This window comes from Thermobia domestica, chromosome 7 (genome assembly GCF_964235325.1).
Source record: "Thermobia domestica chromosome 7, izTheDome1.hap1.1, whole genome shotgun sequence".
Taxonomy (NCBI): domain Eukaryota; kingdom Metazoa; phylum Arthropoda; class Insecta; order Zygentoma; family Lepismatidae; genus Thermobia; species Thermobia domestica.
The window spans coordinates 258080464-258097076 of NC_137460.1; the positions used below are offsets into that span (position 1 = coordinate 258080464).

General features: G+C 32.1%; 1 protein-coding gene across 1 annotated transcript in view; it reads left to right on the forward strand.

Annotated features, from left to right (window-relative positions):
- The window catches only part of LOC145689688 (protein sidekick-2-like), an 87408-nt gene that overhangs the window by 28660 nt on the left and 42135 nt on the right, over positions 1–16613 (forward strand). The window contains exon 6 of the mRNA XM_081763885.1: positions 8367–8485. Within this exon, the coding sequence (XP_081620011.1) occupies positions 8367–8485 (119 nt within the window). The remainder of the gene's footprint in view (positions 1–8366; positions 8486–16613) is intronic.

The window sequence follows — 16613 nt, forward strand, 5'->3', positions numbered from 1 at the left end:
TTCGGAGATCGAAAACGTAAATAGATCAGCGTTTATCAATTGCAAGTCAGAGCTAATATATCAAAATCATCAGCGGAATAAAGAAAAGTCATAGTGGCGACACGGATGCTCAAAAACCGCTTCTTGTTGTCTTTTATCAAATAGATCCGTGTGGTACAGTACTCAAATTCACACACAAATACTTTCAATATCACAATATACAATTTTTAAAATGTGAGCTAACAAGGAGAAGGCAGACTTTGGCATGTGAACTTCCAGGCCATTCTTTGCGAGGAGGTAGCTTACATTTAAAGATTTTGTAACATTAAATCTTTAAATTACAAACTGGGAGAGCGCAATGGGCAAAAATAAGGGAGAAAAACCGTCTTCAAAAGTTTTCTACTCGCCACATATACTGTTCGATGCGCAAATTCATCAATTGATGGTGTGGCAGAGTTAGTAAAGTGTGCAACTCAAAAGCAAAGGGGCCAGGGTTCGAGTCAATCCTTGTTTTTTTTTTTTTTTGCTTCAACTAATAAAGTAACCATTTGTAACTAAAAATAAAATATTAATTCACCATATGTTTATAATGAATAAAACAATAGAAATTTTAAAATCACTTGTAAAATTTTTCAACGTTTCATGTTAACTAGCAAGAAAATTTAATCTATTCCGTAAATATACTGATATCACGAGTTGTAGTATGATTACGATAGTCAACGGCGCCGTTTCTCTGTAAATTTGGGGGGCCCATTCATAAAAAATACATACAATACATGCAATAATAAATAAACGTATGAAAATAAATATTCATAAAAATACATGGAGGCTGCATGAGCTTGGGGGAACGGGCTCCCCGGTCCCCCCATGATCGGCGCCCTTGACGACAGTCGTTATGTAATAAATGTTCTTGACGCTTTGTGTCTACATCTGTTGACAGTGTGAGATTTACAAAGGAGTTGAAGGGGAAAATCCCCTTTGCTAATACTGGATGTTGCTATAACCAAAGCAGATTTCCCCTTCATACCCTTTGTAATTCTCACACTGTTGCTGCTGTTGCATGTTAACTATCAATGGTTAGAATGTCCAGTTTTAAAGAGTTTTACTGTCGTTATAAATTGTGCTACCTTTGTCATTGACTTATGCATGGAATTCTAGAATCAAGCGAACAATAATTTAAAGGCAACACAAACAAAAAATACGTTGTAAAGGACAGTGTTATTAGTAACAGCGTACACAGTTATAGAAAAAGAAGATTCTGTTTTGGAGTACGAATGAGCAACATTTCACTGTACAGACAAATTCGCTATGGTCAGAATGCAGGGAAACAAGGTTACGAAGAGTAATCACATGAGGAGATCCATAGAGAGATTCGAAGTCATGCCCTCTAGTTTTTATTAGTCCAAAGAGCTTGCCTAGCAGCTAAAGTCTATACCTCAAGCCAAAAAAGCTTACAGGAAGAAATATCTGCCACAACTTCTGAAGACAGCGCGTGTAGTAGGAGGTAATACCCTACAGCTATCGGATCTTCATAATGAAGAAAAGAAATAGACGGAACACTGTAAAAGTGAATTTTAAAAAGTAGGAATGAGACTTTTATTTTATTACCTGTTTCATTACGAGACCAAGTGGTTTCACTAAATCGCGTCATCTTTCAACGACTACGCTTCTCCGAAAGTCATGTAGATCTAATTTATGCAAAAGACTGTCATTGACAGGAAAGATAAACTCTCTTCATACAGAAAAACAGTAACATAATTTAACAATTTGAAGCGATTCTTTTAAAAATATAAATATTTCTCTCATCAATATAGCCTATAAATATGAAGAAATTCGCATATTCATAGTACGTGTGAGATTATTGTAGACGATTCCGTGTCGTATATTTTTCTGTCATTTATCGTACGATTTTGATTGTATCTTCAATGTTCGTGTGTATTCATGGAAGGAAAGACTAAAACAGTTCTCGGTAAGCATGAAAGTTTATACACAATGAGAATCAGATCATTAATATGTATCACTAAGAATGACTGTTCCAGTTTGCATATAGTAGAATAAAATGTCATTAGTACAGCCATTATGAATATTGGTAGGCTCAATTTATTATATATTTAGATTAATTGACTCGATATTATCTAGTCTAGGAAAATTTCTAGGAAAATGTCTGCTAATGTTAAAGAAAGAGGATAGTAGTAAAGTTGAAATTAATTTACTTTTTATTAAAAAGTCGTTTAGTTCTTCTACAGACTGTTTGCAGAAGTTACTCTATAATATAGTAATATTATTAATCTTTGTATTGAACATACTGTTCAATACCTATACACAAAAGTGTGTAGTGTTCCATATTTTCAGGCACAGAAATTCTACATTAGGTAAAGCTATTAAAACTTTCCTCGACTACTAAACTAATTAGGAAAGCAAATACATACCATAAACACAGACTGACCAAGAAAATCGATGTGAGCTTTATAGTGTCTATATCTTGGATTTATATACCAAAAATACCAAATACGCATTTATTATTTTCCACATTCACTATGTTCTTTCTTTCTTCAAATCCTCAAAATGCAAAAGGTTATGATCCACACAGTTTTAAAGGTCCAATTAGTAAAAATTGTATTTTATTATTCCTCAATTACTTTAAAATCTTTTCGTAATTTACTTTCAAAAAGTATTCCTTTTTTTAAGTAAATAAGTTGAATTTTCTACAAACATTCAAAAATTTGTTTTGTCAGTGTAAACAATCCGTGTATACTAAGAAACGTTATTAATGAGCTGAAATTATACAAACTAGCGTGTAAATTAAAATAGCTGAAATCATACATTTTAATTAGAGAAACACCATTTGGTTTAGAAATATCATTTTATATCATTATTGTATAATGTTGGAATCCTTCAGATTCAGAATACTAATTTAACCTCAATTTATCAACTGTTTATTATCTATATTATTAATAATTTAATCTCACAATGATACCAAAAAGGTTCAATAAAATGAAAATGTTATTTTCGTGTTATTATTTAACTTGCAAATATTATTTTCATAAGTTTGTATTGCATGTTATTATTTTTTTAATTCTACGTCATGATATGAAGTTCTATCAGTGTCACCCAAATCCAGTTTTATCTTTTTATTAGATCTAATAGAAATAAATTATCTTAATTTAGGGAAAAGTAAAAAATATCTGAATAATTCTAGTATTGCCCTCTAGGGATTTAGCACACCTGACTAATTTGAAACTCTGGTTACATATTTGTTTAAATAATTATTCACGAGGAGAAATACAGAACAGTTTGTCCACCAAAGCCAATTTTCTCGAAATATTCTTCTATCAGTTATAGAGCCTTCAAAACAGCTTGTAAGCGATATTATGCTAATTATGAATTATTTCCTAATTAATTACGTTTCTTTCTTTCCAAACTCATAGAGATACTGAGGAGAAATGGGATTCTATGGATGTTGAATATTTTAATTACTTTATTATTATTATTATTATTATTATTATTATTATTATTATTATTATTATTATTATTATTATTGCTGTGAGCTAACACTAGGATTGAAGATCTGAACCTCGAATCCCGTAAATTTGACTTGATTTCCCATTACCCTTGCTCCTTTTATTTAAACAAAATATTGCGTCAGAAACTTAAGCTAATTTGACAGAAAGCGTGTATGTAAAATTAGATAGCATACTGCAATAACAGAACTCTGGCAAACCGGAAGTCAAACTTAGAGGTAATATTTAAATTTGACTCAATCTCCAATTACATCTTTGATAATTGAGATAGTTATGTCAAATAAACCTTTTCCATTTTGCTTTGTACTTTCTAGACAATACATCATATTGGGCTTAATGGTGGTTGGTAGGTTTTCTGCTATTAATAACAGGTCACTTGCTGCAACTGAGAAGCTTCCATGCTCCAAGGTCTTCCTCTAACCTCTTCCTCTTCACGTACGATCTTTGTTTTAATATCGTCCATTAATTGTAGTCTCCTTCGCCCCCTCCCTCTCTTTCCTGCCACCATACCCTTTAGCACGTTCTCCATCATACAATTCCTTCTTAGCCAACATACCAAACAGTTTCTGTTTCTCTTCTTAATAATATCTTATTTTTTTCACCATATCTTACACCCTCTCATTCGTTTTCCGCTATACCCAGCTAATTCGCTCCATTCTTCTCCACATTCACATTTCGAAAGCTTCGAATCGTTTCTCATCAGTTTTTCGTAATGTCCATGTTTCTACCCATACAGTACAATACTCCATACGAAGCATTTTATGAGTTTTTTTCTCAATTCTTTACTCAATGTGCCACAAAAAAGCACTTCCTTCCTCCCAAAGGCTTCTTTCGCCATTTCTATCCTTGCTTTTTTCACATTCACATTTCATATAATTATTAATAATACTATCCAAATATCGGAAACCAATCACCTGTTCTATTTTCTCCCCTCTTACTTCTATATTTGAGACAGACCCTTCGTTGCAATCACCATGGTTTTCGTCTTTGTAACATTTATTTTCATCCATATTCTTCACAGCCCTTCATCAAGTTTTCTAACATCTTATTGGTTTTCCCTTCAGATTCTACAACAACGCCATATCATCGTCAAACTGTATACACCTAATCATTGTTCCTTCTGCTGAAATGTCGTCTTCATTTTATAGGCTCTTTTTCACTATGTTTCATGATAAATATGCACAGGTGTAAACACAACAATAGAAATCCAATTATTATGTTCACACCTGTGCATATTTATCGTAAAGTCAATAACATAATATTGAGAGCTTTTCATGGGATGTAGATAATACGACTTTTTCAAGAAAAAGAATTCATAAATGTTACTATAAAGAGCAACAAATATGAACTCCCATGTGTACATGTCGTTAGCATATGCGCTTTTTATGATGTAAAACTGTTTCCGATTACAGTGGCACCTAGTAGTTTCAGTCTAACGATAAGATATAATTCCATGTTTCATAAACTCGGTGTTGTAAAACATTAAATTTCGAAATAGCTCTCCAAGTAAATAAAATATGTAGTTTCGCTGTGTTTTTGGCGAAAGCAAAATAATAATAATAATAATAATAATAATAATAATAATAATAATAATAATAATAATAATAATAATAATAATTATTATTATTATTATTATTATTATTATTATTATTATTATTATTATTATTATTGCGGTAAATACCGGTTTTATTAAGGATCGTTGGGTCTGGTATTAGATAACTTACATACATTTTAAAATCCTTTGAATAACTATTTTTACTAATGGACTTTCTTTTTTTTTTGAGTCTAACATCCAACAATTATGCGCCGTGGTTAAGGAAGACAATGGTGATTAGATGGATAATAATGATGGAACTATGAAAGTGGGGGAAAGCGGGAGATCCCTGAGAAAACACGCACACATGGTGTATATCCTCATTTGGGTAGACCTGTGATCGATCCAGGAACTTGAGGTGCTAGAGGTGGTTGTTCTATCACTGGGCCAACATATCCTCTAATGTGTTTCCAAAACAGAATGAAATAGATAAATTTTTATTTCTCATTTTTCTTGTTCCCTTCCCTTTCAACATCTAGGCTGTATAAGCTGTGTACCTACAGCTTAAGGTGGAATTCAAAACATTGTAATTCGTTCAAAACTATAATGCTCTCCCAGGCGGCGCCACTAGTCCAACTAGTAAAGTTAGAATATTTTATTTACAATTATCAAGAATCTTAAATTTAATTTGTTTTCATCGTGAATCTACGTTATCTGCATGTGAAATCAAAAAGTACTAAGTTCTAGATCGGAGAATGTACATGACGTGAGCAAGGTTGTTACAAAATCTTTTACATAAAGCTCAATATTTCTTTTCCTTTTCACTACAAAAGTCAAGACCGTTTTGTCGTTTGCAATGAATTTACGAATATTGTAAATAGCTCTAACGTGTTTTTAACACATTATTTTAATTAAAATGCGTGTTCTAAAGTGGTAGGTAAAGTTTAAACTACCTCAGGAATCATTCAAAGTAGTCAGATAAAATGCGGTATATAAACTCATCTTTAAACGGAAGTGAACCTATGACTCAGTGTTTCGAAAGGAGATTTTGTATATATTTGTCCCTTATGCGAATTCACAGCGTTCAGGAGTTTAGACGCTTTTAAGAACATACAAAAAGGGGATTTCATTTGTGTTTTATAATTACATATAATGAAAATGTATATTAAAAAGGGGTGGTAGATAATTAAAATATATCTCAAAGAATAGCAGCTGAGCCATTTGAAGTCAATTTTTGAACATCGTTAGCACTTGTATCTACTGGGATCTTATTATTTCACTTTAATTTGAAAAGAGCTTTAGTTAAAGAAGGGTGTTCTTTTATTTATTTCAAATATTTTCCTTGCAATTAATGTAAAGGACGTTTATTTCTGCTAGTTTGTAAGTTAATGCCAAATAATATATCACTTTGTAAAAAAAAAAAAAAAAAAAAAAGTTACCCTTCTTGCCCAATAGCTAGTACGTTGACCTTCTCTGTGCTCTTTCTCCGAGTCTCTCAGAATAGATGCGTTGTGCTGTACGAGCAGGGTGAACACGAAAACATTCTTTTGTTTCGAATGTGCATAACACTAATATCAAATGTTACTGTTGTGTTGAAATGGTCAGATTAATTGCATATATCCATAAAGATTTTGGTGGTTTTGATTAGAATCACTAAAATGCAATGCATGTTCTAACTATTACCTGTTACCTGTTGAGTCGTCCTAACTGGAACCAAACTTTGTGATGCATATCCACTGTAATGGAGTTGATAGCTGGACTGATGTGTTACTAAAAATCATTTAAGTTTGCGATCAGTGAAAACACATACATCTTGTCTTTCACAAACCTCCAGAGGAGTGAAGCACAACATTGTTTGGTTTTGGTAAGTTCTATTACACACGAGTCTCTTGGATTGGAGTGGATTAGAGTTTAGCGTCCACTTCAACTACAAGGTTGTATGAGACGTGCACGTGCAGCTTACCATGGGATTCAAATCAACCAAACTTAGGTGGCTATCGAACCTGAATATTCCACGCTTCTTTTCCTGAGAAATGAATGAACTGTGTCAGTAACATCTAACGTGCCGTCACACTAAGTAGTTCTCTAAAGAATTATAAGCATATACTTCGAGTTAACTCTGTTTTGGATATCAATTCTAACAAAATATTTAAGTAACTATTAGTTTTGTGACATCCCGAAATAAAGAAGTGTCTTTTGCTTGTTTTAGACAGACATAACTAGTCTTGCTTTATACTTACATGTTTCATTTAGACGTGAATTTTGTACATGAATAGGGTTTTCTTACTTAATAATTTGGTTCATTCAATCGAAGTTTCAGCATTTTTCTAACACCTACAGTTTATATTCCTTTTGATTTAGATTTTGAATATTATGATGACTTATTTTAAATAATAATAATTCTAGGTTCACTTGTGAAATATTTAGATTCAATGCTCTAGTTCAAAATAGAAAATTCAGTTTTCGTTTTTTTTTAAGGTACAAGACAAATATTTTTTCTCGGGATATCATCCAAGCTATGTGTTCTTCATTCAATGTTTCGAGAACTTATGTTATTCTCATCATCAGGGTGGGTACGAAAAGACAACACATAGGATCTACAGTAAAACCTTGTCAATCCTGACAAATACGGAGGATAAGTTGACAGGATTAATGCAAGCTCGGATTAACTTAAATTATCTGAAACACCAACAAAAAAAGTCATTAAAACTTAGATTACAACAGCGAACCACGTGAAGTGTATAGCACTAATTGTATATATTATTACTGTACTGTACTATACTGTGCTGCCAATTGTATTACATACGTATGTTGTATTTACCAAAATTGGGAAAATACAGTATATTTCTGTAAACCATCAAGAAGCTATGTGACGAACGTTTACGCAAATTTCTGTGGTGAAATTTTGTACCCAGGAGTCAAGATGTCGGGACTTTTTATCCGCAACCGCTTATTCAATATGTTGTAGCTAATCTAAATAAAAAATATGTGTGTTTACACTTATGTTAAAAATGTTAATATAATGGTTGTAATTTTTGTTGGACCTGAATAGATTTACGAACCTTTTTAACCCTGGTAATGTTCAACTTACTTGTTTACGACTTGATTAGAAATAATTGAAAACTGCTGTAGTATATAAGATATATATTTAGTGAATCCCCAAAGTTTCGAAGGTAGAAATCAATCATATATATATATATAATTGAAATCTGAAATTAAGAATATATGTCAATACATGGCCTATTTGCATATGTACTGTTGTAACTTGAATGCAGGAGTGTAAATCCTTTAATACCTTAATTAAATTATTAGACGCATACATCTTTTTACAGCACCAGATTATGTCATAGGTGTACATGTTGCAAAGACTTCTTCCACGTCAGCAGTTATTAAATGGTCTCCTCCTGCAAATCGGAATGGCATAGTACGATTGTATGAAGTTAGTTATAAGGTAAGAGCAATTACTTCACTGTGCAATTCTCTTCTTATATACAAAGCTCAATGTTTGTTCAGTATTGTTGCTAAAGCCAATTTCAATATTTTTATATGTTTATCCTATATATCAATTCACAACATTGAACCGTTTGAAATGAATTTTGGAACATAGTACCTACCTTGAACCGTGTGTTTACAATATTAATTTTATTAAAGTTTATCTCTTAAGGAATACAAGGGGTTCAAAATTTAAGGCAAAGATTGAGTGTTCAGAAGTCCCTCAAATTAGAGCATATAAACTTTCTCATTAAAAGTAGTTGGATATGTGAAGCTGCGCTTTCGAAAATTCCACTCCCAAGGAGGACGAGGTCAGTTTCTAAACTATTTTTATCTTCCATTTTGTACTACATAAAGATGAAAACACAAGAAAACCGCTGCTGTCCATAAACTTGCATTACCTGCGCGTAGACACGAATTTCAGCCACTACAACTTCAAATGTCAATTGATTTCAAAATGCATGTATAACATTACATTGATACTCCTATGACCAAGAATGATAGAACCACATAAATTACTTAGACGTATCCTTCAGTTTTGTTTCCGTGTGAAACTGTTTTCAAGATATTACAGAATGCTAATCTTAATATTATAGCAAAATATCGTTCAGTAAAACATAAGCTTCTAGGGTACAACAACTTTAAGGTTAGCTACTATTATATTTGTAAAAGAAAATCCCCTTCAATAAAAAAAAAACGAAATATCATTTGAATTACTACTAAAATTATCAATATCTATCTCCATTTAATTTACGTGATTTCAGACTGTAATGTTAAAAGAGGGAGCAAAATACTATCCTCTAGCACAACTTCAGGTTAACTTTCACACTGCTTATATTACTATCTCCTTGAAATCCATGTACATTTAGGAAAACGATTCTAGCATAAGAATGATCAAAATAATAAAACACTTACTACTTATTATACCTATTATCTCTCAACAATACATTTTTTTCTGATATTTCACAATATCATATCTTCTAAATCCTGTATAATTAGCCTGGTTATTTTCTGTTTTATTTGTTCAATTCCACTGCATAGATTTAAACCTTTCATTTTCCAAAATACCGCGCCAATCAGGGGATACTACTAATATATACTGGTGTACTTGTTTAGCATTTAAAATTTACGATATTTACCAGTTTCAAAGAATATGTCAAATTACTAACTCATTATGTTTTGCACCGATAAAGTCCTAACTAACTCTATTTACTTAGCTAGCTAACAATTTTTGATAGGGTCACATAGTTCGGATTCCACGTCAAGGTCTAGATACGCGTTTATCATGGCCTCAATGCTGAAAGTGAGCTTATATTCACAAGCACCATTTTTAAAATCTTCATGTACTAATTGATTCATTAAGATCTCGTTGGTTAGTTCTCTGTTTGTAGTGGCCATTTTTATTTCCTTAAAGCTATTGTTTACAAATGTGTTCCTAGATTTCATTTGTCTCTTCCTCACAGTAGTGTTAGTATTTCATGTTAAGATTTTATACACTCGTCTTTCTCATCGTCCCACGCCATCCCATATTAAAGCACTTGGCACATTGCTACCAGAGCTTGCTATTTTCTTATTCTTAGTATTAAAACCCTATAGTCTATCGATTATAATCTTCTCTTCTCTTACACAAACTTATTCAGAATTCCTCTCACCTCCCATTACCACTACTATTTTTATACTTTATGTAACTCGTGCTATAACTTCTGTAATTTCGCATTCTTTTTTCACCTTCTTTCACACTGACATACCAAATCCAAATGACTCTTATTTCATTTCGTTTTGATATATATTAATTCTACTCTCATTATGTATGTTCGAAGTCTTCATGCCTATTCTAGTTCTTTTGCTCTCGTTTCTCAGTTCTCTATCCAGTTACAATATTCACAAGGATATTCTCTTCTGCAATAGTCTCACCCAAGATATCTCAACTTCTTGATCCCAATTTGCAGAAAAAATTAGCCTTTGAGTTTTATATCCTCCGATTATCTCCAAAAAATAACAGGCAAACTTCCAAGGGTACTTTTCCAGTGATAATTAAATTGAACAGGTCGTGGAATAACTTTAAGAGGTTTGCCTTTGATTCAAGTATTTAACAGGATAACAGATCTATGGGAATTGAAGGGTGAAGACCATTGAAAACTACCGCGCTACCAGATGGAAAAGAATTAATAGCAATTTTAACTTCAATAACTGAAACTCCTTGACAGCTGTTTGTGTCATCAGGGAGATTATGTAAAATAAATTAACCAAAGTGGGCTAGATGTTTGTCCAACAGTGTCTCAAACACAGAAATGTCAGGAGTTGCAACAGTATCATCTGTCATTACGAGACAGAATGCTACTCGGATGTCACCATCGCCAAGTTTGCTTTCTACAATCTTAAGTTTGGGAACATTCTGTTTCGGAAGAGAGTTCATAGTCTTTGATGAATGCCAGGTTACTTCCCCAGGAGGTAAGATTTTTTATCTTTTCACATTGCTTGGGAGTAGTTAGCGCAACAAATTGAAATAGAAACAGGTTCATCTAATCTTTTTTTTATTTAAAATAGTTACTTAATGCAAATCCTCGGAAAGTGAATCAGCCGCTGCAGCTCGAGCACCACTAGAGAGAAGCATTAAAATGTGCGTCAAAGACATTAAAGTCCTCTGCATTATTTTGCCCGAGTTAGAGGATGTCAGATCCTCTGTGCTTTTATTGCTGTTAGAGATATTAATATTTGTAGTTTTATGATTAGGATAGCTATTATTATCGGTATGAAAACAATCTTCCTCCGCTTTTATGATCTGATAGTTTTACCTATATGTATAGTTATTTCTCTGGAATTCGCATAATACTTTCTACAGTGAGTTATGATAAAACATTTGTAGATTTAGAGTAGTACAAAAATGGTCCCTAGTAGGTCGGCTAATGTTACCAACTGAGTCAATGTTAGGGATATCACATTCACCTAATTCAGTTGATTCAACTCATGAAAATTGAACAGTTGAACTGTCATCTGATGATTCCATTAGTTCATATTATTTTTATGTTCAGTTAAGATGTGTATTACAAATAAATTGAATTTAAATAACAATGAAGTATGACTTCTCTTTCATTGTTGATGTGAAGCTAAATAACGAAATCAATGATATGTTGTTGAACAAAATTCTGAAAATTAATGTAATCAAGAATGTCATTCATAGTCTCTACACTGAGGAATACACAGCGCCTTCACTTACATTTTAGAACTAGATTAAAAACAAGAAACATTTAAAAGATGATAAATGTAATGCTATTACTTATTTTCACTTCAGTTAAAACAAAGGCCGATCACAGATTTGGTTTGAAACTCTTCAACCACTGATCCGATTTAGAAACTGATTTCACTAAATTTGTCATTAGATCATCATGAACGTTTCATTCTCACTTTAATACTACTAATAAAGATAACTCCTTTCGTTTCGAAACGGTTTTGCCGACGCGTTTTAAAGCATGTACTACAAATCAACAAACAACAGCAGCAGGTAGTTTAATTAGTTTACACATACATAAAATCATAATAGTACACATACTTTGCGTATGGGGCTCGAACTGCCTTCAATCACATTTATTGATTGATTTCTCGCTCTCATGGTAAACAACTATCGATTTCTTATATGTCATACACCTGTTCTAGTACAAGACATTATTTCATTACGATCGTGTTCCAATTCGTCCCTTTTGATATATAATTTCCACTGATTTATTTATTTATTATTGATTTATTTATATAGGATCTACAGATATAAGAAATATTTGAAATATGTGATTAAAGGTTTCTTTATGGATATGAATCTCACTGTCTCCTTGTAGCTGGCATACAAGTCTCACTTCTATTTTCAACAAAATTCCCTCCCGGTCTAGAAAAATACACTTCTCAACACAGTTGGTAATTTTCGTAATTTATTCCAAACTAAGTTTTTTTTCTTTTTAGTTCTTTTTATTTTAAAATAATATTAAACACAAACGTTAGAATATGTTAGTCATTAACCTCTTCTGCGGTGGAAAACTGAGGTTCATTTAAGGAAAACAGAGGTTCATACAACGTCTGATTAAAGAAGTGCGTCAATAATTTTGCTCATGCCTGTACATAGTCTCTTTCCGACGTCACAAGGGTTGAGCGAGCGGGTCTGGGGCCCACTCTAAAATCTCGTTCACAAGAACTCGGTGAGAAATAGCTCGGATAGCTTGTTTCCAAACTTCATCGCGAGGCACTAAAATATAATACGTGAGAACAAAACCTCTACACAAAAGATGTCATCGTTTATAAGATCATAGTTTGTAAATTGGATTTTCACTTCAGAAATTAAAGTAATAATGCTTCTAATATCATTTATAACGTCAATGGTATCATCCTTGACAACGGGAGGTATGAAAGGCGCTGCGCAAATTCCTTCAAAGTGTATATGACTACAAATACGTTCATATCATAATAGCTCTAGTGATTGAATATAAAAAATCTATGCAGAAACTTTCAGCACTACTTAGTAAAATTTGCCTTCTAAATTTGACTCAATGGATGACAACATTCCTTTTAGTCTAGTTTTAAAGCAAACTAAAAGCTTAAAGAATTATTCTTCTTGGCTAAAGTAACCGAGAAATTTGATGAAAACATCTTTGCCAATTTTTCGGTAACTAATAGGTTAAAAGAGTAAAGTATGATCGAACCGACTACTTCTAAGTTACTAGTACGCTAGTAGTATGATTTCTTCAAAACATTGTCCTAACCAAGACTTGGCTACTTTAACCCTGATCTGACAACCAAATAGTTTCTGTGTTATTTTTTTTCATTCAATCATTGTTTTCGTTCTCTCACACGGACTCTCACAACTATTCAGTTAGAAGGCTACGCTAGTAGTAGAATGGTAGTCAAAGTGTTATAGGCGCTAGTCGAGTAACTTCAAAGTGTTCAGTTTGAATTCACCCTACTTCCAATTATACTTTTAAATTTAAGTTGTTCTTACAATGCGAATTATAAATTCTCTTTGCTCAAAATTCTCCACTTAGAGATGAGATGCGATAATAGTAAACATATTATCCAAGAGAGAGAGAGTGGAGATCTTACTCAGTTATTATTAGGAACAGTGATCCTTATTCATATTTGATTGTTTTAGTTCATTTTTGTTTATTCTTCTTTACGAAGTTACAGTTGCCGGTTATTTAGAATATAGCAAGGGATAGTGGCCGGTGTGATACGACGATCTACAAGATATAACTCGTGTTCTTTTGATATCGTAAATGCTTCAAATCCAGGCATGCTTGTATTATAAAGTGGAGATAAAATTACACAAACTCCTGTTATATGCTCACAAAATACTCAAAGATTCACTTTTACTATTTGTCATATTTGAAACCAAACTTGTTTCCTATTGATGCAATAGTTTTCACAAATTAAACTATCACACACGGCACATCTTGTTTTCAGTTTCTTAATTATCGTTTCACTTTATTTTCAAATGCATTTTTCAAACACACTGGAAACTAATAATACAATACCAGAAAATATTAATTTATTATGTAAATGACATATCATAATAATTGTTTTTTTAAAATTAAAATTCGGTAGTTTTTGCGGTAACAAAAGTGAAGGTAACGTTGAAACGAACAATGTAGAACATTTAGAATTTTTTGCAAAGTGCAACAAGATGAAAGTTTGATGAATATAGATTTTTCCTTTTCATGTCTAAGGTTAAATAAAATTACTTTGTAACTTTCTCACAACTTTCGGCATGTAATTTGGTTTGTTTCTCTGTTACTGTACATTGTTTCACTATTTGTAGTCGATTTTCCACATAGATCAAAACCATTTGCATGTAATGACTTTATTTCATAATCTTGCAACTTTGAAAGAAAATACTTATGTGACACTTAGTCAAATGCTTTGTAAATATAAAGGAAAACATCAATACATTTGTCCCGCTCATCTAAAAATTTATGTATAATATTTAGGATATTTTATATTACAGTTTTCGTTGATTTCCCTTTTAAGAAGCCATCTTGCTCGCGCGTTATTAGATCAAATTAAAGTAAAAAGATGCTTCCAGGACACTCATTGTAGTTTCTAGAATTTTTGAGGAAGTTTAGAATAGTGGAATAGACCTATAATTTTCAGGCGCTGACTTTTCCTCTTTCTAATATATTTTGGGTTTATTTTTGCAATTTTTAATACACTAGGGGTTTGTCCATTTAAGAATGACTGGACGAAGATACATTGTATTGTTAGAAATACAATACTTCAGAATATTTTCGAAGTGAGAATATTATTGTAAATTTGTGATAAGTTACTGTAAAAATTATTAAATAGGTCAGATATTATGCAAGGGTATTTCATCAGGTTTCCACTTTTCATTATCTCTTAATTGCTGTATATTGCTGTCTACGTTTCTGGTGTTTACAGTTGACTCGCTCTGCACTAATTTTCACAATGTCTTCGGCTTATTGTCTGATTTGTTAATAACTGTGTCATTATATAGCATTTTTGTAGCTTTCAGAATTCCTTTATATATATGTATTTGTATCTTTTGTAATATGTCTCTGTATGTGTAGACAGATTTTCTTTCGTGTTTGCCATGTTATGAAGTCCCATTTTTAAATTCACTATTCTAATCCCTTGTGTTACCCAGGCTTTTGATTATTTTGGTGAAGTTACATTGTTTCACTACTTAAAACTCTACTACTGTTTTCATACCTGAGAAGATTATGACTTAATAATTTGAGACTTCTTTAATGATGTAAGAAATATACACTACACCATAGCCATTGAAACTTGTGGGTCCTGGGGTCAGGAAGGTCTAAACTTCATTAAGGAAGTTGGACACCGCATAACTATTAACACAGAAGACACCCGAGCCTCATCCTATCTTATTCAAAGAATAAGTATGGCTGTGCAAAGAGGGAACGTAGCCGCGATACTAGGAACTCTCCCTCCGGGAAAAGCTTTGGACGAAATTTTCCTTTTGTAATCAATCTCCTCTCACCAAACTCCTTGTGGCACTCACTTCGAAAGTTTCCAATTTTGGACAGAATATTTTATGTTACAGAAATAGCTACATTCCTCATCAAATAATAAGTATATTTGATTGTTAAATTTTAAATGTAAAATTACTAGGCAAAAATCGCTTTATTTGTGATTAACAATTTATAATATATGGATATAAGATTAATTGTCGTTTTCACGATTGTAAATTATAATACTGTTCTATGTTCTGTGTTTATTGCATCAGTTTTAGTTTCCTATTTAAAAATACTCAAAACATTTTACAATGTATGTACATAAGGAATTTTAGCATTCAAATAAAATAAATTACTATGCTTTAACAGAAATATAAATATCACTTCGTAAAAATAAAACAGAGTCAAATCTGACTACACTGTGATATTAATTCCTTAGAGTAAGCTAAAAGGAATAGAATATTTGCATGCTATTGAATACTTGCAGTTACTGAAATCTCGGTAGTAAGTGAAAACGAGACAAGTTTAGATGTACCTTTCATATTTACATTTAAGAAGTACAATAAGTTTACATAGAGTTAAATTACTATTCATAAGGTGGTACATTTGAATATTAAAAATGTTGAAAAGAAGGAAGTGTCAAGGAGGAAGACATTTGTGCATAATATAATCTTCTCAATTTTCTCTCATATAACTGGTAAACTGAAAAGATGTAATTTACGATTTGAAGAATGGGGATTTAGGCACAATGTTGACGAGGATGACTACTTTGAACTTCTTAAGATTTGATGGAATTCTAGACAGTCTAATCGTTTACGAAGTCTGACCAAGTCTGACCTTTGTTTACTTATTGATAGGATTATACATTTTTCACTTTAGGCTTTTCACCTAGATATTTCCTGTTTTGTATCCATTGTTTCCATGTTCCTCAGTTTCGTTTTCTGTTTTCTACTACCTTGAAAGTGGACTTGGTTATCTTTCTGGAAGCTAATACTTTTGAATCATATCTACAATAATCTAAAACTTTTAATATACATAGAATTTAGTCATTTATGTCCGAACATATTTTACTTATTTTCTATGTTGAAATGGAATGTTATGATGTATATGAAGCAGCTG